This window comes from Protomyctophum bolini (genome assembly GCF_963924005.1).
Source record: "Protomyctophum bolini genome assembly, chromosome: 19".
In the NCBI taxonomy this organism is placed as follows: domain Eukaryota; kingdom Metazoa; phylum Chordata; class Actinopteri; order Myctophiformes; family Myctophidae; genus Protomyctophum; species Protomyctophum bolini.
This window is the reverse complement of record NC_137880.1, coordinates 16,007,514-16,031,876: the sequence shown is the minus strand read 5'-3', so window position 1 is coordinate 16,031,876 and position 24,363 is coordinate 16,007,514. Positions and strand designations below refer to the sequence as shown.

At 41.8% G+C, this 24,363-nt stretch overlaps 3 protein-coding genes across 4 annotated transcripts in view; all 3 read left to right on the top strand.

Annotated features, from left to right (window-relative positions):
* znf292b (zinc finger protein 292b) overlaps positions 1-5,702 on the top strand; it is a gene marked incomplete at its 3' end in the record, with an annotated part of 28,444 nt that extends 22,742 nt beyond the window's left edge. The window contains exon 3 of the mRNA XM_080791375.1: positions 5,612-5,702. Within this exon, the coding sequence (XP_080647501.1) occupies positions 5,612-5,702 (91 nt within the window). The remainder of the gene's footprint in view (positions 1-5,611) is intronic.
* Positions 5,703-8,457: 2,755 nt separating this feature from the next.
* On the top strand, positions 8,458-10,530 carry smim8 (small integral membrane protein 8). Its single transcript, XM_080791721.1, has 2 exons — positions 8,458-8,700; positions 10,285-10,530. The coding sequence occupies exons 1-2, from the start codon at positions 8,572-8,574 to the stop codon at positions 10,441-10,443; spliced, it is 288 nt and encodes a 95-aa protein (XP_080647847.1). The 5' UTR covers positions 8,458-8,571; the 3' UTR covers positions 10,444-10,530.
* Positions 10,531-15,480: 4,950 nt separating this feature from the next.
* On the top strand, positions 15,481-24,287 carry LOC308334027 (uncharacterized protein). 2 transcript variants are annotated; one of them, XM_080790606.1, is made up of 11 exons: positions 15,481-15,737; positions 16,140-16,214; positions 16,454-16,577; positions 16,728-16,830; positions 18,394-18,507; positions 18,647-18,763; positions 20,501-20,661; positions 21,329-21,475; positions 23,229-23,331; positions 23,580-23,708; positions 23,965-24,287. In XM_080790606.1, exons 1-11 carry the CDS (start codon positions 15,494-15,496, stop codon positions 24,163-24,165), a joined length of 1,518 nt encoding a protein of 505 aa, XP_080646732.1. In that variant the 5' UTR covers positions 15,481-15,493; the 3' UTR covers positions 24,166-24,287. The 2 variants fall into 2 exon arrangements, with proteins under 2 accessions (XP_080646732.1, XP_080646731.1); XM_080790605.1 differs by having other exon boundaries at positions 16,725-16,830.
* Positions 24,288-24,363: the final 76 nt, after the last annotated feature.

Here is a 24,363-nt window from a genome sequence, read left to right as displayed (position 1 = left end):
CAATGATACAGTGTCAGAAATGACTAATTCCGATGGCCCGAGTATGTCAACGGTGGTCAAGCCGTTTGCTTGTGAGTGTGAAAACTGCCCATTTGGTTCCATGTCAATGGATTCACTTTGGAGACATCTTGCTAAATGTCACAACTACACGCAAGAGATGCTAATCTCATTTAAGAAAAGACGAGGTAGATTTGCACCATTTGTCTGTCAAAAATGCAGCAAAACTTTTACCCGTAACTCAAACCTTCGTGCTCACTACCTGTCGGCTCACAAGTTGTCCAATGAAGAGTTTAAGGAATTAGATATGCAACGTGTGTTAGCTAAAAAAGCTCACAGGCAGACAGCCCCATGTACTCTGAGCAGTCCAAGCACTGTTGTAAACCCAGCCCCATCTACTCTGAGCAGTCCAAGCACTGTTGTAAACCCAGCCCCATCTGCTCTGAGCAGTCCAAGCACTGTTGTAAACCCAGCCCCATGTACTCTGAGCAGTCCAAGCACTGTTGTAAACCCAGCCCCATCTACTCTGAGCAGTCCAAGCACTGTTGTAACCCCAGCCCCATCTACTCTGAGCAGTCCAAGCACTGTTGTAAACCCAGCCCCATCTGCTCTGAGCAGTCCAAGCGCTGTTGTAAACTCAGTTCCATCTGCTCAGACCACCATTGTGACTCCCCTCCCCTCTACGTTTATGCTCCATGGTCCAAATAAACGAGAATACCAGCCACCGTCATTTGGACAGTATAACAGAAATAGAAACGGTCAGAGATTGCCTGTTGGCAACCACACACAGAAGTTAATTAATACCAGGCAGATTATTCCCTTGCTAAATGAAAAACGAACAAAGGCACCGAGTTGTACAGTGACCCATCAAGCCCAAGAACCCGGCCGTGTCACAGAACAATGGTCAGATGGACAGAATAGAGCAGTTTCCTCTGTTTGCACTCAATACTTGTCATGTCACCAAACTGGAGCTCAATCGCCAACAGCGTCGACTTCTCAGATCCAGGATGTCCCTGTTCCCCTTCAGGCTTCAATACCTCCGTCTCTAGAAGATCAGTCTAAAATGAACAATCAGCAAATGATCAAACCCAAAATGGAAGCTCTGGACGTAGACCACCCTAAAAAGTCAAAAGAGAAGCGGCCAGAATCAAATCAAGCAATCAAAGATGCATACATTTACAGACCATATCGCTGTGTACACAAAGGCTGTATAGCAGCTTTTACCATCCAGCACAATCTGATCCTCCATTATAGGGCTGTTCACTCTGCCCTGTCAGCACTGGAGGTGAACCAAGAGCAGGATCAAAGTGAGGGGCTGGACGAGACAAAGTACCACAAGGAGGAGCCACAAAGTCAGGTCATCCATTCAGTTGAGGAACCACAAATTCAAGTCATCCATTCAGTTGTTAAAGAATTTAGGTGTCAAGTGAAGGACTGTTCGAGACATTTTCAAGAAGTTACCAGCGTTTTGCAACATTATCTCCAGGTTCATGAATTCACCTTGAAAACGGCTGTTACTCTTTTGTCCACGATCTACCTTGGCAGGTTTTCTTGTGATCAGCAGGGATGTGCAACATCCTTCACTTCTGTGTGGCACTACATCGAACATGTCAAAGAAAAGCACAAAAATGTCCCGCTGACCAAAACGAAAGTTGAACAGCGGATGTTTAAGTGTGAAGTTGAAGGATGTGATTGTTTATATGCCACAAAGTCAAACCTGATCAGGCATATAGGGAAAAAGCACCCTGAGATTTACTGTATTCAATTTCCGAAAATAAATGAGGAAGAGGTGAAACAAAGCTCAAAGAATCCCCATTACCAAATCACAAAGTCGAGCAATGGTAAAGAAAATATTGAGAGCAATAAAAAGATACCCAAGGTCAGTGAGAAAAAGAGAACTGAGAAAACAAAACATCACTGGAGTAAATATGGAATGCCCTCCCTGAAATCTAAGGAAGAGGCAGCTACAATGTGCACAAAGAAATCCAGTCTACAATACCCCTGTATGATAAAAGGATGCGAGTCTGTGATGAGGTCAGAACGGAGCATAATTAAGCATTATGTTGGGCACGGGCTGTCTGAGAAATACTTGGAGGAACAGAGGAGCCGCTTCATATATTGCAAAAAGTTTGCGCGGTACAAATACCACTCGATGAGGAGTGACGAAGATTCCAAATCTGAGAATAGTTCTGACTTGTCCGATGCAGAGGACATGGCAAACACTGGCATCGAAGGAAGTGGATATGAATATTCCAAGCCAGTCTTGCGGAAACGTGTGGCAGCTGAACTCTCTGCCAAAATGTTTGATGGCAAACTATCAGACAATGATGAACTTTCTGATAACGGTTCCGATTTCTCTGTAGTGGTCAAAGTCAAACGCAAAAGAGGGCGTCCACGAAAACTGGGGAACTTAAAATTTGACAAAAGAAGAAAGAGGCCGGTGAGATCAAAAAAGAATCGTAAAGTTTACCACAAAGTGGAAGAATCGGATGACTCTTCCTGCGAATCCTTCCCTGCCATTGTTCAGGAAGAGCTTGCTGGGCAAAATGTAAGTGCAGAGTTAACCTCATTTAAACCCATGGGATTTGAAATGTCCTTCCTGCAGTTCTTGGAGCAATCAAACCAATCTCATCACAATAACAACGAAACAAGGTTTGGGAAAACGTCCTGTTCATTTGTGCACACCAAAGAAATCTGTGTTGAGTTCAACAACCGTCAGAATTTTAAATCACTCAATAAGGTCACAATTGTTGTAGAGGAAGCTTTTTCAGATGTCACTGAACATCTATTGAAACAACTTCAGGATATGCGACCCACAGTTATATTGGAGAAAAATGATTTTGAATGATTTTTTTTCTTTTATTTCAAGAAATAGAATCTCAGGAGTAGAATGTTTTATCTGATTTTATCTGATGTGTACTGATGCCCTACAAATAAATGTTTTTGTTGTTACATTGCTATACCTTACTGTAATATTACCTCTATAAAATGTGTCCATTTTTTTTTAACAATAAAATACATAGCATGTTTGTATTTACGACCTAATAAATCACCAGTTAAACCAAGAGGGAGAAAAAAGAATATGGCACCAGCTTATGTCTTAATCGTCCCTATGGGACAACATAGGCCTATGATTAAATTGACTCTGAATTGTAATAATGTGTATAGTTTGTGATTTGAAAATGCTGTGTATGTATTGTTTTAAATCAGCTACTGCCCTCAGCAGTCTTAATACAATTAAACACATTTTATTAGTTTGTTTTCTAATGTGCTTTCTTTAACCCATTCCACTTTCAAACAGTACATGTTCAAATTCATTGAAAGTTAAAGGTACTGCAAATACCACTCTGATCATATTACATAGGCCTACAGCAAATTGCTAAACTGTGATACTTTTATTTACACGAGCAACCAGAACTTTAACTCATCTTGTTGACACACATTAGCATCTTAGTTTTGTTGTTGAGTTCTCCTGGCTTCAAAAATATTTGCTAAATTGCCAGCCAATTTAGCAAAGATGAATGCAGATGAATATGTGGTTCAGCAGACTAGTGTACGAGATTCTTAATCTGAGCCATAGCCTACAGCAGGGGTTCTCAACCCGTGGGTCGTGACCCCTCGGGTCATACATGGCCAAAGCATTTCTGGGGGTCCCCAGCCAAAAAACATTGAGAACCCCTGGCCTACAGTATGTAATTTAAAGGGTTTTGGAAGGACACTTATAAGACCACCATATAAATCGTTTCCACAAATTTACATGTAAGACGAAGTGGGTCACATAAGATTACAGGGAAGAATAAATGTGTATAATCCTTTATAAAAAGTGATTTATATGCCTCGCACAGGCATGAGGCATGATTTTGGGGATGTGGCTCGCAACATATTGCACATATTAATACTTAGAAAATAATATACTGACTGAATACACTGCTGAACATGTAGAAATTATTTTATAGCTAGCTATGAGAACATTTAAAGGACACCACTTTTCAACCTATCTTCATATAATAGGTCTTCACTAATAATCATGATAAAATGCCACCATTTTGTTTTACTCAGTCTGTGTCTCATAGGAGGGCTGTGGGCAGTTCAGAAACCTGTCCACCAGTGACATCATCGATAGGGAATTCAAGCTAATAGAAAATGCAGACTTTCTAGTCCTGAAAAGTTTTTTTTTTGTAAAGAAATCTTGTTTGAAAACTTAACGATGTCAAGTGCTGCTGGTGGACGGGTTTCTGTAACTCATTTGTTCCAAAAATGTGTTTTGCAAAAATACACCTGTTGGTGGCGCTATAACAGGCCAATGTGAAAAGGGTGGGATATATTCCTTAGCCTAGTAGGAAAGTGCGTGAAAGATTTCATGTAAATTGCACGCTACGTTCATGATTTGAGGCGTTTTATTCAAAACGGACCAATCCTGCAAACGTTGAAAGCCAATGTTAGCCAATTAGGATGGAATATGAAATATCGGACAGATCCGTCTTGAACACATGACTATAGTGATAGTGTGTAACAATTTGAGGAGGAGTAATAGCAACAAATGTATTTTTCAAAAGTCGGCCTCCTGGTGGCACTACAGGCCGTTCTGGAAAATTTGGGGCAGAGGTTCATGTTGGCATCCAGGGAGTGTGCGCAAAATTTAGCATCGATGGTTAACGTTGCCGGAGATTAGCTGGTAACAGACGGACGGACACACGACAGAGGATTGCAAAACATACTCTCTCCCCATGCCTATGGCCTGGTGGAGACAAAAATGGTGCAATTTTAGCATGATCATTAGTGAGGACCTATTATATGAAGATAGGTTGAAAAGTGGTGAAGGGGTCCTTTAATGAATGATTAAACCTTTTCTGAGACTGTCAAAATGAAATTGTATCCCATTTATTAGGGCAATGGTTCTGACTGAGTTCAGTGACTGACAGTGAGGTATCCCCAGCTAAATGATTGGTATTTATACAAATGGGTCCATTTGGTACATTTCTTTACAGTATTTTGATTGAGGTCCCAAACATAAAACTCATCAAATGGGGCTCATTGCATCCCAAACTCAACAAATCTATCAGTGCACAGGCTGTATTTCATCCGTAGACGTTGATGGCTGTGGTGGGCTTGTTTCTTTGTTTGACGTGGGCTGCTGCTGTGTTGGTGTGAGGGACCTGCTGCAGCTGCTCCCAACAACAGGTGCAGCTGCACCACGGCATCGACAGTGAGCGATGCGGGCCCCAGCCTGAGCCTGCACCACAGGCACATACTGCTTGCAGATACATTTCCAGCACTGTTTAGACGTGATATACATCAATTCCACGAAATTCAGCACAATACACAAAATAGAAGTACAGCCCATGATATAAAGGAAGACCTTCTTCTCAGTCGCTTTGGCAATGTAACAATCCACCGTGTTGGGACAGGGATACAAACTGCACTGTAGCAGCACCGGCACCTCGAAGCCACTGTACAGAAAATAAAAGACGAGTAGGGACCCCACCTCGAAGACTGTCTTGAACACCAGACTGACAATGTAGGTGCACAGCAGGCCTCCGTCAATGCTGCCCTTGTTCTCGTAAAGTTTGCGTTTGTATTTGGCCTCTCTGTGCTCTCTGTATGCCACATGCAGAGCCACCAGCAGGGAAGGGGTGGACACCATAATCAGCTGCAGGGCCCACAGACGCACCTGGGAGGTGGGGAAGAAGAAGCGGTACTGGTAAGTTACAGAACTTGAATATTTTTATATACTATTTACTCTACTACAATATTCGACAGCTTTAGAGCCATAGAGTAATTTACTAGTATTTTATCAAAAACAGTCGATTTATAAGCTAACAACGCATCACCTAGTGGCACGTGAGCTTAGAGCTGCTATTTTGGAAAAGGTTTACATATTTTGAAACATGAGTAGTCCTACTTTTACTTCCTACTGTGTAAGTATATTTTGATGCCAATACTTTCATACTTTTACTCAAGTACATTTGTGAATTCAGCTGCCTTTTTACTATTTTGTAGGCTACTATTGTAGAGAGCTGTCTTAATCGGGGTGGTAGTCTCACTAGCTGCTCTTATATTTAGACATTTGGATCCTGTGTCTATCGACATGACCTTGACACAAGACTGTTTCTGGTTTGACAAAAATGTTGACCTGAAGGTCACATCTATTTCTCCCCAGAGCAAGCAGACATGCTCTAGTCTATAGATCAGTGGTAGGGCCTACTAATGCCCTTTGTGCTGGAAACCTGGGTAGAACAGGAAAGTTGCATAGCGCAACTTCAATTAAAAATGAAAAATGACACCTGTGTGAAGTGAGCGGTGCAACTACATTTATTGTTACTGTAGCCTACTGTACTGTGGTCTGTATAGGCTACTGTCTGTATTGTATAGTGCACTGTGCTCTCTAGTCGTACTCTGTGCCACTTTATACTCTTACGAATACATAGCTCCGTAATGGAGTGGAGGCACTGCTCAAAAATACATACATTTGAGTAAGGTAGGCTATATTCCTTCCACCACTGGGGTGCATGCAACCATGCAGGGCAGGGCCCACAGACAGACCAACCTGGGAGATGGGGAAGAAGTGGTCGAAGCACACGTTCTCGCAGCCGGGCTGCTGGGTGTTGCAGGTAAAGTCCTTGTTCTCGTCCCGCCACACCTGCTGGCCCGCCACCACGTACACCAGGATGCGGAAGACGAAGAGGATGGACAGCCAGACGCGACCGACGACCGTGGAGTACTTGTTCACCCCGCTGAGGATGCTCTCCAGGAACAGCCAGTTCATGCTGTCTGCTTATTGGCTTAGCTTTTCTCTCCTGTAAGTTAGACAGGAATATCGTCAGTCAGTCAATAAATCAATCAATCAATCAATCAATCAATCAATCAATCAATCAATCAATACAAATAGCCTATAGCCCACTGTTTGGTATTCTATTTTGTTTTTAATCAATAGGCCTATTATTAAAAAAAAGACAAATCTAAGAAATCCCATATACATTAGAAAACAAATGTTTATTAAGAAGTAGTGAAAGATCTGCTTGAAGATTCACTATAGTTTGGGTCCTGGGCAATCTCTTTTTGGTCACAGGCTAAAAAGTTTGGAAACCACTTCATCATTTGTGTTTGTGTGTCTATTAGTCAGTTGGTAGCAGCATGGTTAGTGTTACTGTGGTTATCATGAGATCATGTGGGTCACAAAAAAATGAGCAGACAAAATTGGACCTTTTAAAAAAAAATCCAAAATCCCTAAATATCCAATTTAAAGTTTCAATAAGTTAAATTGCATTGATTTAAATTAAAATGTATGGAACCAAATCAGGTGTGTGTGTGTGTGTGTGTGTGTGTGTGTGTGTGTGTGTGTGTGTGTGTGTGTGTGTGTGTGTGTGTGTGTGTGTGTGTGTGTGTGTGTGTGTGTGTGTGTGTGTTTTATTATTATTTTGTGTTAAAACGATTAGACTAGTTTATAAATCAGTGAGAGTGGCAGCTGAACTGCTTGTTTTGAATACTGTAGCCTATAATTCCCATTAATTAATAATGTCTATAAATAACATGTGCTTACATTATTGTATTTTACTTTATTAAACTTATGACAGATATGGTTTGATTGGTTTGATGGTTTGATTTCAAAACTGTATAAGCTACCCTTTGATTTCATTTTGTAGAGTATATCAAAGGCTTAATTATTTCCATATATAGGAGATCATATTCATATTTATAGAAAAAAACGTACCTTTGTAGCATGAGGGATAACTGTGAAGAAGATCTGCGTTCGTTGGACTTTATGCTGCCTTTGTTGTCGCATACACCTGGAGACTGTCCTCACCTGCCACACCTTATGTAACCAAATTCGTATTTGAATAGCTGTTTCCATAGGAAGCGACATTAATTTCTATAATATGGCAAATAAAATGCATTAAAAAGTATGCTAGTTCTTTAATCAGTAGATATAGCCATGCTGTAAAGTCGTTTAAAGTATAGCCTATAGGGATAGGCTAGCAACACATGAGGTTTAATAGTTAATATGCATTATAGCCCGCCCGCACACACACATCATCACCATAACAACCCTAATGCAAATATCCGTTTTTCCCTGTTCATTATCTAGGCCTACCTGTGTACAAACTGTACATGTCCAAATAGGGAGCAGCAGGCAATGTTATGTCGTTTTTTTGTTGTGATGAGGGCACCATGTATTTTGTATGAGCATATTGTCTTACTCTCATTAATAAATCATTTGTGCTTGTTATATGCGTCATGCGTTTATTGTTTCTATTGCACGTTGTGTCTGTTTTGTTTGAGGAAAAAATGAATACAAATAAAATACTTGTCAGTTATGTCACGCCGGCGCCGATTTATAAAAAACAATTTTTTTGTTTTGCAAATTATTTACCATGTTCTAACCAGCAGGTGTCGCTGTGGACTTTATTTTTCAGAAGGTAGAATTTCTTCTTTCATTAGCACTCGTTGGTTGTATTGACATTGAAACATGGCTCCTTACAGAGACACAACAACAACGACGTTGTCCGCATTTCAGACCTTGTTTTCACAGTAAAAATAGTTGTGATTTATACAACAAATAAAATACAATTTGACATGTCATCTGTCGAGTCTAGTGAAGGGAAGGAGGCTCCCAAGGAGAAAGGTTTCAAGACCCCTGGACTGAGAGGTGCAAAGACCACCACGCTGTTCCGAGCTGTCAACCCTGAGCTCTTCATAAAACCAGTGAGACTGCTCTTTTTTTTCTCTCCTTTTTTCTTTATTGTATGATACAATTTGTATCTGTATTGAAGTGTCGTGTCCCTTATGTTTACCTATCATAGGTTTATTTTAATAATAATATGGTGATGATTATGATCATGATGATAATAATAACAATTTGTAGCACCTTTCTTGACATAAAATACAGTCCAAAGTGCTTTACATAAAACAGATAAATACAAAAGAAAACACAATTTTCAACAAGATACAAATAAATAAAGATAAAAACATGATCATTGATTGATTGATTGATTTATTAACATAATTTTGCAGAATTACAGACAGTACATTTCAAGTACAACTCAATACAAAAACTGTGAGTGGACGACACCATAAAGCATTACACTTGTTTACAATAGGGCCCACCATTTTCAATTAATCAAATATAAAATCAAGAACAAATTAAAAGGAGTCAAGATCAAAATTACAACAATAGAAGGAAATAGAGAACAAAACAAAACACTGCATCACTTTAGATGGATTATACAGAGTCAGACTACCTGTCACATATTTAGGTACAGTGACTTCAATAAGAAACCACACAGACTATTGAAAGATATACTGAAATGTACAGGGAACCACTAAAAGCAACTGTGAAAAAAATAAAAAAGGGTCTTGAGCTAGCTCTGGTCCATAGCCCTAATGCCTTTTAGAGCTATAGCCTATATGGACCAAAGCTAGTCTTGAGCTAGCCCTGTATGTATGCCCTATGCTCATTCTGTAGCTCCGAGATACAGAATGAGCGTAGGGACTGAGGGCACATACAGGGCTAGTCTTGAGCTTGCTTTTAAAGCTATGTACAGTATGGTCGTTGCCTGTCTTATGTAATGGTAGCCAATGGTTCACATGACACTCGTCTGTCATGATTATGACAGTCATGTTTCAGAGCTAATGTAATGGGTGTAGTCTTCTCTTGATACAAGGCTGATGTTTACACACTCCTGCTGCATATAATTGCATCAATTGAACACTGGGCCACGCATTGTCACATAAGTTTACAACCATTGTAAAAGAGTTGGTGATTGAATTATTAGTTTGTTATACTTTTGTCAACAAGAGCCCAAACAAAGTTTGGCAGCTTAAAAAGAGTAATACGGTCATAACCACAGACTGTAGAGAAGAAGACATAATGTCAAATATACAATGTCAAATATAAGGTGCATGGATGGTCAAAATATGACTAAACTGAGGCAAAATATACTTCCTACGAAAGTGGAGGGCAGACAATATTTGCAGCAGATATAAAAAGCAAGGGATTAATTGAATCCATGATTAATTGCATACACAGGACCCCAATGGAAATGACAAGCCCAAGGATTTTTGTGTTATCCTCATCATCCTCATCCGCATCATTGTATTATCGTACCACTGTGCAATTTACAAAATGTTATTAAAGTATTCAATCACAGTCTATTGTGCAGGTGAGATACATCACTTGGCACGTTACTTTGTAATATACAGCAGCAGCAGCAGCAGTGGAATGTATTCATAATCATATCTTTATCTACATAAAGTGACAATGCCTCTGCCTGTGACTGTGTTTTCCAGAACAAACCAGTGATGGCATTTGGACTGGTAACAATCACCCTGTGTGTTGGATATTTGGGATACATGCACGCAATGAAAGACAACGACCAACAACTTTACGAAGCCGTGGACAGCGAAGGGGAGAAATATATGAGAAGAAAGACCTCAAAGTGGGACTGAAACCATACATATACTGTATGTACACATGCTATAAATAATTTAGTCGGTATGAACGTCTGGGGAATTAAACTACTTTGTGAACTCCAATATGTAGCTTTTGTCTTCTATGTCATGACATGTGAAAGGAAATATTATATTCACTGTTCTGATTTTAAAGGTAAAAGTCTTGGATATTAGTTAAGAGCACAATTTTCTTTTTCAGGTGAATATTGGTAGGCAGTGTAGGTCTATTATATATTAGGGGTGTGGGGTAAGTGATATAATACTGTATACATTTTTGGGGTTAAAATGATATAAAATGGCTCTTAATTTCTTTTTTTTTTAAATATATTTTTTATCCCACGATTTTGTAACTCATTTTTCACCCCTGTGCCAATCATCTACTGTGATCCTGGGCTCTACACACCCTCCGCCAACCTGGGGAGAGCAACGGACTTAACTCATGCTAAAATGGCTCTTAATTAACAATAGTACCGGTAATCATAGTGTGTGCTCAGTAATGGTGGTCTCCCTGTCTCTCCAGCACCTCTTTAAAATAAAAAACAACTTACCAGTAAGTAACATTATGGCTTGTGTTGTGGGCGGCTATTCATTGTAGGTAGTTTATGGCAGCCTGATTTACAAGCTATGTTGTTATATTGTCACTTGAAGAGAAAGCTCAACAAGTTAAAAGTGTATCCAAGTTGAGGTGAGCAAATATTTGATGACAGGGGGCACCAATAATTACAGATTGGCCTTTTAATTGGCCTTAGTCATACTCAAACTCAAATTTGTGGCAGCGTAATAATGGATACAAGAAGATACAAGCAGAGTGTAAAATGTGCAGACTTAAATTTACCCTTACTTTTTGTTTATGCCCAAAATGACTGGATACCGGTATGCAGGTTTTGTAGTCATTTGTAGCAAACTAGCAATCATATAAATATTAGATCCTAATTGTCAAAATGTTCAATCATGTTCTAATCATTTCTACTTTACATTGCTGTTTAGTTTTCCAAATATTTACTATTTTTAACATTTTGGTTGGACCAATTGGTGCCCGCTCTTTTTTAGTGTCCACTTTCATTCTGTACTGTTGGGCTACAAGTGAAGTGACAACTGATGTGTCACACCCTGGTAGCCTGGCTAATAAGCCAGACGCGAATCTGCCGTTGGCCAAAACAATTGCCTTCGGTGACAGTGTGATATGAGTGTGGCTTATTAGCCAGGCTAACACCCTGGACCCCCTGCAGTTCACATACTAGGCAAACATTGGTGTGGATGATGCCATCATCTACCTGCAGAGCCTATAAACACACCTGGAGAGGCTGTGTAGCACTATGACAGTCATGTTCTTTGACTGCTAGAATGCCTACAACAACACAAACAACCATGCTGGATAGTTGAAAAGCTCTCAGATGCGGGGGTCCACGGCCTGGTGTCTTGGACTTGAACTATCTCAAGAGCAGACCACAGTACATCAGACTGCTGTGACATTGGTGGTCAATACCAGCACTCTCCAAGGAATGAAGAGGACTGATGGGTGTAATTTAACATTGTACACAGGCTTTAGTTTCCTTACAGTGCATTTTAAGAAGTGGCCTTTCAGGCTTTTTCTGGTGTGTTTTGTGGGGAGGTAATTAGGTTCCCTAATCATAGTTCATTAGGGCCTAATGAACTATGTGCACTAACACACACACACACACACATACACACACACACACACACACACATTTTCAGTTAGACTGCTGGGAGGAGTTCCAGCTGTAGGGGTATAAAGTTATTTGCTCTCTACATGGTTGAATGCTCGCAGATTTCCCAATTAGTCGCTATTGTGTTAATATCGAGTAATGAACTTGAGATTCTAGTTTGTGTTTTGCCCTTTTCCCAATAACAATTTTTTATAGGAACCATGATGCGATATTTCCTGTTAACCCTCTATACATGAAAAGCCTAGGTCGCTGGTATGACGCCTCCCTCAAAGACAAAGAGCAAGTAGAGCAGCTCAGGAAGGAGGTAGTCATTGGCCTGGAAAACATAGATAAAACCCTGCTTCCTGGCAAGCTGAAACTGGTGCATGCAGTACGGACTACTTCCTCGTCTCCTGTGGCCACTAACACTCTATGAAGTCCCGCTCTCAAAGGTGGAAAAGCTGGAGAGACTGGTCAACTCATATGTAAGGAAGTGGCTCGGCCTTCCCAGGTGCCTCAGCAGCATTGGGCTCTATGGAAAAGGGATGTTACACCTACCCATTTCCAGTCTGGCAGAGGAGTACAAGTGCGGCAAAGTAAGACTGGAGATGATGCTCCTGGATTCAAACGATCCATTTGTAGCCCAAGCTGCCCCCATCCTGGCCACTGGGAGGAAGTGGACCCCATTGGTCGCAACTGAGCAGGCAAAGGCAGCACTCAGACACAGGGACATCGTGGGCAGAGTACAAGAGGGGAGGAGTGGTCTAGGCCTTGGGGCCAGTACACCAGCCTGGAGCAAGGCCAACCCATCTCAGAGACGCAAGCTGGTGGTCCAGGAGGTACGTCAGGAAGAGGAAGCAGGAAGGCGCGCAAAGGCTGTTGCGCAGGCAAAGCAAGGGCAGTGGATGGCATGGGAAGGAGTGGAGAAGAGGAAGATCTCCTGGAAAGATCTGTGGGAGATGGAGGCATTCAGGGCGAGCTTCACCATCAGGGCTGCCTACGACGTCTTACCTTCTCCTGTCAACCTAAGCCAGTGGTATGGTGAAGACCCCACGTGCCCTCTATGTCCAAGTCTAGCAACACTGAAGCACATCTTAGTGGGATGCAAGACCAGCCTCACCCAAGGTCGTTACACCTGGCGGCACAACCAGGTGCTAAAGTGTCTTGCAGCAGTGCTGGAAAGTCGCCGGACAAGCGTGAACTCCCTTCCTCCCCCGTCATCCCGTTGGCAGCCAACACCATTTGTTCGGGAGGGCAAGGGTAAAGCAAGCAGCACCACCGCAAAACCAGACACCGGGCAGCTTGGCAGAGCACGGGACTGGAAGATGCTGGTAGACCTGGACACAAAACTCTGCTTCCCAGCTGAGATCGCATCCACCAACCTGCGACCAGACCTGGTTCTGTGGTCAGCCTCGCTCAAGCTCGTCTTCATCATCGAACTCACTGTGCCCTGGGAGGGTGCAGTGGAGGAGGCCTACGAGCGGAAGATGCTGAGGTACGCCGATCTCGCAGCAGATGCTCAACAACAAGGCTGGAAAGCGAAGGTCTGCCCAGTGGAAGTAGGTTGCAGAGGGTTCGTAGCTACCTCAACATCTAAGCTACTCAGGGAGATGGGAGTACGGGGGAAGGCCCACCGGCAGGCGATCAAGGACCTCTCCAGGGCTGCTGAAAAGGGGAGTCAGTGGCTGTGGATGAAGAAAAAGGACCCCACATGGGCCTTCAGATGAGTCGTGACAGCTAGTAGGGAGTGAACCTGGGACGCTGGGATTCACTGCTGAACCCTCTGGAGGTGTCGTGGGCCAGTCAGCGAAACACCCAAGAAGGAGGGCCTGCCCACCTGATGACCCAAACGCTGTCACTGCTCATCTGAAGACCCACAGTGTCTCTCATTGGTGCTTCGAATACCAACATCAATCCTACACAACAGGTATGCGGTCAGGCGCAAGCTTGGCTCAGGGAGGAGGACGCCCCTGCCATGCAGAGTCCACTGCACTTTGGATTACAACATCATTTCCTGTGTTTCATGAATCTGAATCTATACATGACTCAGCTCATGCAGTGGCCTCAAGTCAAGGCTCAGTGGCCTTGTGGTTAGAGTGTCTGCCCTGAAACTCGGAGGTTGGGGTTCAATCCCTGGCCGGGTCATACCAAAGACTGTAAAAATGGGACCCAATGCCTCCCTGCTTGACACTCAGCAGGGAGTGTTGGATTGGGGGTCAAATCTACTAATCAAATGATTCCAGAGCACGGCACAGCTGCACCTCACCACTGCTCCCAAGAGATGGGTCAAATGCAGAGAACAAATTTCACTGCGGTAACGTGTGTGACAAAAGAGTACGACTTTGACTGATCATTTTGTGTTTATTCATTTGCGTACAGTATAGCGGCTAGGCTCTTACTCTTAGTCTTTGGCAATAGATGTATATTCATCATTGTAATTTTTTGACAGACTGTATTTAACTCATTCAGAGACTCTGTGCAGCCTAGTGCCAGAATCCAAGCTCATTTTATTTTAATTTCTATTCTATTTGTCTTTTGGTGTTGTCTTGCTATAGGCTATCTCTCCTTTCTGCTCTGACACCTGCATTTATTTCCTGCCAAATAAGTGCATTATTATCTTAACACTGTCCTTCCCTTTAATACAATAATTGTGTGATTGATTTCACATTATGGTAGGTTTTGAAATGGTGAACTGCCTCGCTGTGCAGGACTGCACTGCAGTAGGCCTATAGGCTACAAAAGTCTCCCTTAAATTCAGTCAAATAAATAATGAAATATTGTTTTAATATATAAATAGATTCACATAAAAGCACAACTCAATACAAGGCTGTTACTGTGGACGACAAACTGATAAAGCATTTTTTTTACACTTACAGTTTACAACAGGGTCCACCATTTTCAATTCATCAGAAAATTTAAGAGACGCACAAATATACGCATCTATATAAAAAACAGGAAATCATGTAAGGAGGTAAAAAGGGAAAAGAAACATAGTAATTAAGGGGATGGGGGGAGACTGGGGAGAGTAGAGTAGAGTAGAGACAGTACACTGTAGACCTACACAACGTACACTTTATTTGGCAGTGTGCAGCACCCATGCAGCACCACACTTCGGACTTCGGAGTGACTTGGTGGGCAGTGGGCACTAAAGCCAAAACTGATTAAATATTAATTATAACCAAATAGGAAGTTGGGAAAGCCATGTTTCTCGTAGAAGTTGCCGATGATCGCTCCCTCCCTCGTTTATGTTATTGTTTTTCTGTGGGTTTTGCAGCCCACGTTTCCACGCCCTCGCTAATTTGCAGCTTATATGAGCTCTCAGCATCTCTAGACCGAAGGACTGTTGTTCAACTAGCCGTGCGTGAAGCGTCTGTCTGTGAATGGAATGGATGCAACATGGCGGAAAGCAGGGCAGCACTGCCCCACGTCCTTTTCTCTCTTCTGGACCACCACACGGTAGACTGGTTCTGTCCGCAGGCTTCTGGGCGAGCGGTAGGACACGTGAAGAAGGAGTAGTTTTGCATTTTGCATTCCAGCCGTCAACCTTTGTCCCGGACTCGGAGAACTTTTATTGTTACAGGAGTGCTGCGAGTGAGAAGATGAGCCGCAGGCGACATGCAACAGGTAAACTTGGGGAAAGAACTGACAGACAGACAAGTGCAGCTGGTTTGATGCTGTCCGGGATATATATGATCATCACGAATGCACACAGTAAAATATTCAATGATTAACTCTGAGATTACAAATGTTCGATTTGGTTACATGTGTAATGTTCTAATATAATGTAAGCTATTCGAGTAAACAAACAAAGACAACACTGGGGAGTTACTGTGAAATAACTGTGAAATAATTTACGCTATTTAATGTCAACGAACCAATAAGTGTAAGTAATGTTCTTTGTTCACACGGCCGGGTGAGCCAACTCTGATGGAGGTTTGGAATTTTCTCCAGTGGACATTTGTTGGAAGAAAAACGTTGGCATCTGTTCAATAAAAATAATCATTTCCCACGAAAAAACCCTTTCAGAGGTCCAGGATTCCACCCCCTCCCTGCCTTTGCCTGCAGATCATGTGTTGAACTCTGGAGCTGTACTCTTCCCCGGTAGCTATCATTTCTTCCCATTCAGCCCTTTTCTAACACTGTTTAGTTAGGCCAGTATACCGTCATGGTTATTATGTTGTTTACTTTGTAAATACCTATAGTAATAGATCAGAATGTGTTCAAACGTTTTTGTGTAGCCATCCATTTTTGTCTCTACACAATATTTTGTTTACTTTTTGTTTTGTCTGTTCCATTTCCCCCCACCCCTTTTTGCCATATGTGTCTATATGTCTAAACAGGTGCTTTTGATCTGCATGGGTGCCCTTTGATCATTTTCCCAGTGGATGGACAAGTCAAACTCTCCTCTGACCTCAGCAAAGCGGAAGTGGTTGACTTCATAAACTACTTTCTTAACCTTCACAAGTATGTTTACACAGAGGCAAAGCCACACACAGAGTTTAACATTTGCACAAGTATGAACTATGAAGGAGAGCAGTGGAGATGATCTTTTATGAAGTTGTTTCATAATGTTTCATAAGACCAAGCACCCATTCTTTGTTTTCTTCCCAGTAGCAAAAAACGGGAGAAGAAAAGCTTGGTTTCGGTCGTGGCAGATTTGAGGCATGCCTCGCCTGCCACTTCGAGATTTATTGCTGAAACTCTTCATCTTCTTGAGGTATCTGGACGTTTATTTTACACATTTCCCGTTCAGCTCAGAGCTTTATACCAAAATGGTTTGTACTCAATTCAAGGACCCCCAGTTTGGTATGCATTGAATCCACTGAAGTGTACAAATGCAACCAACTAAAACTAATTTCACTGGCGACCCCCTGGAACCCCCTAAAGGACCACTGGAGTTTCAAGGACCCCACTTTGAGAATCACTGACTTATCTACAGTTCATCTTTTTCTTTTTTTTTAGCATTCTTGTTGGTTTGTCTTGACGCTGGGGTAGTGTTGCATTTGGCAATACAGATTGACTTCTTTCCCAGAAACGGACAGCAAATTGAGACTTCTTTCCCGGAAACAGACAGCTAATTGAGATGCAAGGTCACAAATCACATTTAACATAATTCCTCATTTAACATATGGTTAACCACATGAACCCTAGTGTCTCTATTTTGGTGCAAACATTTGATGAAAATGGAATATCTGAGGTCACATATCCCAACTTGGCAAGTTGTTGTGAACTAGAAGATGGGCCATTTACAATTTAGGCATTCAGCAGATTTGTATGCATATGCAGACTAGAGAGCAATTTATACTAGTGTGAAATCGGAATAAGCGGATTAATCACAAGCTCTTGTCAATAGACTGCAAGATAAGTAGTCATAAATGGATGGAGATAACAAAGTAGTTCCTCCAAAACATTGAACATCACATTCGACATAGTGGTGGAGAGAAAACAAATCTAAGAAACGATGCATCTGGACAAGTGACCAAGATATATCTGCATAGTAAACTACACTAGCATCAAGAAGGGATGCAGTATTTTCAGCAAAGCGATGTAGTGGGCTACTAGACTAGGCTACTAGCCCCAACTGTTCTATTTGACTAAACAAAAGGTCTCATTTAGCCAAAGTTTAAGCAGCACAACTCCTCTTTATCAGCAGAAAATTGTCTTATCGTAGATCTTTTGTGGGCACATGATTTTATTTTCAGTATGCTTTCACCTGATTTTGTCTTTTTTATTTTATTTTTTTAAGCGCAATGTTAACTACTGGAACCCCAACATCCCTATTCTGGGATGGAACGTTCACCAAATAAGACAGATCCATAAGGTCACAGTGCATTGAGCTTGTAGATTGGCTATTTTTGGCAATGATTTGTGTAGAAAAGAGTACCAACTTAAGTACAATTGCAGCTCGTGTCAGTTTGACTAACTATAGAGTGTCTTGCTGTGGAATTCCTCTGGCGGCCATCACGGTGGTGCAGGGGAAGAGGAGGTGGTCACATGCACCGTGGGTCACACGCTCACTTATTTAATAGAAGTGCCTCAGACAATTAAGCTCAGCTAATGCAATTTCACTAAGGAGAATTAATTCATGGCTGCCTCTTTCCTTCTAGATTACATTTGTTTCCCGGAAAAGCTGTACTATTTTCATGATCACACATATGTTGTGTCCTGATTTGGACATTCTTTGCTGAAAGTTTTTAGTTTTGTTTGCTAGCATACATTTTCCAGTCTGTCATGCTAGGTCTTTCTCTTTTAACTTCTTCTGCTTTCTGTCTGTCTTAAGGTCCACACGAGGATAGTCCATACTGTGTATATGATTCTGCCCAAAAAGAAAGACGTTTGCAAACTATTACTAAAGCTCCTGGTTCCGCCAAAGTCCTACACTGTGCCGTTCAAGGTATCTGGAACACTTCAATCGTTTTAACCACTTTAATCCTTGTACCGTAGTCGGGGTTTCAAGAATTCTCCAAATTCAAAATGTCAATGTTGTAGGTTTAATCTAACCTTCCATATGTAATGGTGCTCTTTGTTTGCAGAAAGTCCTGCTGAAAGAAGTCTCTGAGCTCTCCAGCTACATTGACCGAAGCCAGTTAACTGTCTCTTTGGGAGGCTATCTTATATACTGTCATCAAAGCTGGGTTATGTTTATCAAGGTACCGTTTTAATTATTTTTGAGGGGAGCTAGCCCCTCCTATATACAGGTTTAATGTTTGTCTGTTTGTAAACGCCATGACAATGAAGGGAACATTTACGTCATAATGTAACTCATTACGTCATTGTCTCTTTATTGTTAATGCCGTTTAATGTTTGTTTGGCACAGTTTGTTTTACATCACCATTACATAATCTATTAGCGCCCCTCACTTCACACGGGTGTGATTCTTAAAAAATATATATATTTTACCTAAAATGCTTCATAGCTGGTCATACTGTATTATTATTACAACAATAAACTGAATTAAGTGATTGTCCAACAATGGATAAATAAGAATACCAAGAATGAATTACCATCTTATACATATTTGATGTACCATTCATCTGGGCCTTCTGTCTGAGCAGTAGTAAGCATAAGTGTTTCATAGTCTTTGCCTCCCACGAGTCCCACACACATACACACAGCGCACGCCACAAACATTCTTGCACAAATTTTACACATTTGTACAGTATTTTGAGACTCTTATGAAGAACAGTGTTGTGTAAGGCAGTGTGCTTCAGGGCAGGGAAGATGATCAAGGTCTTGTGATCAGCCAGTTTAAAGGGGGTCCGTCTGATATGTGGTAACATTGTCCTCTCAGCACACAATGCAGACCTCTGTAGTAATGTATACACTTTGTTGGGGTTATCTGACATACAGTAGCAGAGAAGATGTTGGCTCATAGTGCTCATGCACCCACCACCAATGTTTAATTCAGATCTAATGTTCTTTAGCGTTATTGTGATATGAGACTACATATCTTCTGGGATTTTGGATATTGTAATATCACAATGTGAGCCTTATTTTTTTAGGGGCACCAGCCTTTCAAATGTATGTAATGTAAATGTATTTTATGTATAAGAGCGCTCACTTCACACAGGTGTGATTTTTATTTTATAAACTTTTTTCTATGATTTTAAAAAGCCAAATCTACAAACTCACAGATTAGCTATGTTCGCTAAAGAAAATTCATATCCTCACACCAATATGATATTAAGTTCACAAATTGATATTGAGGCACTGAGTAAAAAATATTGTGATATTTGATTTTGTCCATATCGTCCAGCCCTAGTTACCGTACAGAAGAAGCTTGTTTTGTCTCTTGAACCCTAAAAATATTTCTCCCCGGTGAAATAATTGTCCTTAATTGAGGAGAGCTGCAGCTCGATCAGATGATGGGATGTTTTTGTGAACCCATTCATCAGTTCCACCGATGCGGCCCACAGCTATTGTCCGTTACCTTGGTGAAGCTTGCGCAAATGACAGAGTATAATCAGCTGACCTTATTAGCAAGTGAAAGGGGGGCCCCATCGTTTCTTTCCATTAGATTATATATTCAGTCTTGTTCACTTGGATGCTTGAGCCTCTTGGCCATGTTGACAGTATTCATTAGCCCTGGGCCTGCAAGAAATTATGTAACGTCTAACCTACTTGGCATGCTGTGATGACAGCCACACAATCTATAATTTTATATCTACGGTAGCTATTAGTCCTATATGTAATAACCAGCATGTGCTTACTACTAGGCCACAAATTGATGTATGATATGCACATTTTAAGAGTGAGATTATTTGAAAGTTTAAAATGGGGCTTAAGTGGTTAATTTATAATGCAATGCATTATCCCTATCCTTGGGACACAGTCTTCCACATATATACATATGGCAGTTAAAAAGTGTGTCTTGTGCTCCTCCATAGGAGATTGATGCGTTTGTGCAGGACTTTCTGTCGGCAGTGGAGCGGCTGCCATCTTGCATCTCCACCCTACAGGCTCTGAACAGGCTGCCGGTCCCCTCCACTTATGAGGAGCTTCAACGTTTCTGCTCCACCAATGAAGCCAAGTTCCAGCAGCTGAGGAGGCAAGGCTTTAACTGTAGCATCACTCATTCTGGACATTTCCTAATTTGCAAACTAAATGTAAAATATAGATGACCATTCCACAGACGAAGTACTGTGTCTGTAATATAGGGTTAAAATGGACAGTGGACACAGTATTTGAGAGACAGACAGAACTTGATCTCTGGAGGGCACGGTTTACTTGGGTGGTTCTAGAGATGAATGCATACAAACCTAATAAGCAATTCTTAAGCAAAAATATTGCAGAATACTTCCGGTTTCTTGCCTCTGAAGGGGGCGTTAACACTGCACAGCTCAGACTTTCTGCTTTTACCATGGACAATGATTAAAATATATTTAGTGTTGATACTTTGCAATATGCTGTGGAGTCTGGATAGAAACTGTGTTGGCACTGTCCTTGTCAACCTTGGAATGAATCTTGGTTTACTACTACAGCTAATAGTAATGTCAAATGAGTACCAACTGAATCGGTCAGCTGATTTGTCTTGTATGACAGTATCAAAACAAATTCAGGACTTGTTTCTTTTTTCCCCTCTTTTATTTTGAAGGGGTTTGTTCCTATTTGTATTCATTTTATTTTCAGCTGATGTGGTATTATTATATTAGACATGGTGGGTTGAAACATGCACATATTGAATGAAAATGTATTATATTGGCTCTGCTGTGCAGGGAGCTGGGCCTGGATGAGCTGTTGAGGCATTGTGAACAAGTGGTGGCCAAGCTACGCTACCCTGAAACGGACCCATGCTTCCAGGCCATGGCAGGAACTGCACTCTTCACCCACACAGCTTTCGAGATGCTTCAGAACTACAACAGGTACTTTCAGGGCACACCAATTCACACAGTGTCTGAAACAATACACTGAGACAAGGTGCCAAGTTTCTCTTCCTCTTAAGTACTTTTAAGTTCGAACCTAAGTGGTTAGACGGCTACAATTCATGAGGAAAAACGTGTGGAAAAACTGAAAATGTGTTAAGCTTCATGATGCCTTTTGGCCACTACAATAGGCTCTACACCAGGGGTGCCCACACTTTTTGGCTTGAGAGCTACTTTCAAAATGACTAGCTAAACAAGATCTACCCACCCCAAAATATTATACCATTGCTGAAAATTGTTTAAATATGTACCTGAGGGGGCTTTGGAATATAGGCGTTACATATAAATGCACTTGGAATGGGAAATAGAGGGGGAGAAATGGAATAGGTAGGGTTTTCTTGTATTTCATTTAAGTAATGCTACCAACATTCTTGTGGACTCTTGAAAACAAAATATTGCATTGTGGGTTTGAGCTGACAACAGGCCCTTTTGATGATTTGTCAATCAAGTCACCTTAATTCAATTGGCAGATGCCAAAAATATATTCTTTAAGGGATCATGTGATCTACCTGCACAGCCTTTGTGATCTGGGCACCCCTGCTCTACACAGTATGCACACAGAATAACTTACTTCCTTTTACTTATCATAGAAAGGTATATGCGTCCTTTGGCTCTGGGGCATATTAATCTCTGCTGCAGTTTTACAGTACCTGTACGGAGTACCCGTTCCACCCATGTGTCCCTTTTTATGCCTATATGGAGATTTCTGTCTGTCTCTTTATTCCTATATATGGAGTTCTTTGTCAGGCATGCCCAAATATGGATTGTTGTGATGTCAGACATCATGACAACGTGGGGCCGACTCGACACCGTGCACTGCACTCCATGTGGGGGTGTGGAACGTGTGTCTCGAATTTGAAGTCGTTGGGGTGAACGGTTCTTGAGTTACATGGATTACAGACGTACATAATGGAGTTCTGTGTCAGGCATGCCCAAATATGGAGTGTTGTGACTTGTGATGTCGGAACAGGCCAGCTCCCTAATATGGGCAGGGGCCCTGTCCAGAGCCTGGGCAGAGGCCTTTCTTTTGTGGTGGTTCTGGACAACCGTGGGCTGACCGAGTTGACACTGGGCACTGCACTCCCTGTGGCGGTGTCGAACACGCGTGTCGAATTTGAAGTACACACAGAGATAGAGAGAGAGACTTGCATTTATAGTTGGATAAGATAGATGACGGTTCTGTTCCATTCTGGTCCAAAAAGTCAGGGTGCTAGCTATTGTGCATGGTGGGTCTCTTGTCCTCGAGTGGGTTCCAAATGGCCCAATATGGGTGTGTGACTCTGGTGGCCGGGCTACACTGGGGATGGAACGGAACCGTACGCAACAAGTAAAGATTCACTGTCAACCTGTGCACCGCACCATTCTGTCCCCAGTGTAGCCCGGCCCTGAGAGCCTCTCAGAGTTATGGGGGACCTTGAAATTAAATGGTTTGAGAACCACTGTGTACACACAGTACTAAATGGAACAGCACCGTAACTTATATCATCGGTAACACCTTGAAGTAGTGAATGGGCCCGGAAGTAGGAAGAGTTGTGTGCATAGAGCCTATAGTACACAGCAAACTCCTGGATGTGAATTTGCACATAGGATTTTGCTGTGTATATTGTAGTAATAGTCTTGTGCAATTGAGACAGACTTTCATCACATGGTTACTGGTTAGACTAGTCATATGTCTCATTGTTTTTGTCTAAAGGATAACTGCCGCTGTGGAAAAGGTGGAGTTGCTGTGGCAACAGGCATTTTCTACGGCCAGGATTCATCTGCACATCTTGCAGCTGCGTGAGGAAGCAATGAGGGTAGGCTAATGGGTGGCTTTTATTTGGGACTCAATTGTTTTGTTCCAGGAACTGAAATTAAAGACTGCCATATACACATGTATATTTGGAATGCTTATTGTTCATATGCAATGTTTTGAAACCTAGGATACATGTTAACCTTTATTAACATGATGATAATAATTCATGTCCTCTTGTGCATTCATTGATGTTTGTAGTCATGGTTTTGAAAGCTTACCATAGTAGCATTTGTCTGCTTGTCCTTGCAGATCACTGAGCAGATTGAAGCTCTTTTGAAAGAAAAGCTCCAGCCATATAGAATAGAGATTGCCAACGACATCACAAAGGCCCGACAGCTGAAATCAGACTTCGAGTCCTCCATCTACACCTTTGCTATAGTATGTATTTTTCAGCTGTGGTATATATTGTCTTGGGTCCCTGCATAGATACTATCCATCCACAAAGAGTATACTGTAAGAGTGTAGTCTGCTGGATCTCATTCACTGAAATCTTTGCTGCAGTAGTCTACTTGATGACAGTTTTATCTGCACAGTGGACATTTTTCCCCTGTGGTTATCGTGGCATGTGCGAATAAGCTGAACCACAGTGCGGTATGTCATATTCTGTGTATTTTATCTGTCTCTGCCTCCTCAGGCACTAGTCCGCTGTGCCGAAGACGTGATTCACACATTGGCAGAGATGCTGCCATTCGGTGACAGCCAGGCCAGGGAGAGGTGGGTCTTGGATTTGGAGATTCTGAAGGACAGGCTATACTCTGCTGTGGACTTTCCATACCAAACACTCAGAGCAGTGTCCGACTTCTACTATTACTATAACAAGGCAAGTTCTCTGTGAACCTAGGAATGTGTGCTTGCTCTGCTTAAATAATCGGGTTGTGACAACGACTAAAGTGAATAACGGAGCATGGCAAAACGATTGCAATAAAAATAAGTAGTGCAAATAAAACATTATCACAGTGTTAGTTTATACAGGGGAAGTGAGTCGCAAGCCTAGCTGTAATCGGGGTCTGTCATTCACATGTCAGTTGATCAT

Bases quoted from the DNA above. Each gene is read 5' to 3' on its own strand.
- smim8 (XM_080791721.1), top strand. From the start codon at position 8,572: ATGTCATCTGTCGAGTCTAGTGAAGGGAAGGAGGCTCCCAAGGAGAAA. The intron at 8,701-10,284 runs GTGAGACTGCTC...TGTGTTTTCCAG, and splicing joins CTGAGCTCTTCATAAAACCA to AACAAACCAGTGATGGCATT.
- LOC308334027 (XM_080790605.1), top strand. From the start codon at position 15,494: ATGGAATGGATGCAACATGGCGGAAAGCAGGGCAGCACTGCCCCACGT. The intron at 16,215-16,453 runs GTAGCTATCATT...ATGTCTAAACAG, and splicing joins TGGAGCTGTACTCTTCCCCG to GTGCTTTTGATCTGCATGGG. The intron at 18,764-20,500 runs GTACCGTTTTAA...GCTCCTCCATAG, and splicing joins GCTGGGTTATGTTTATCAAG to GAGATTGATGCGTTTGTGCA.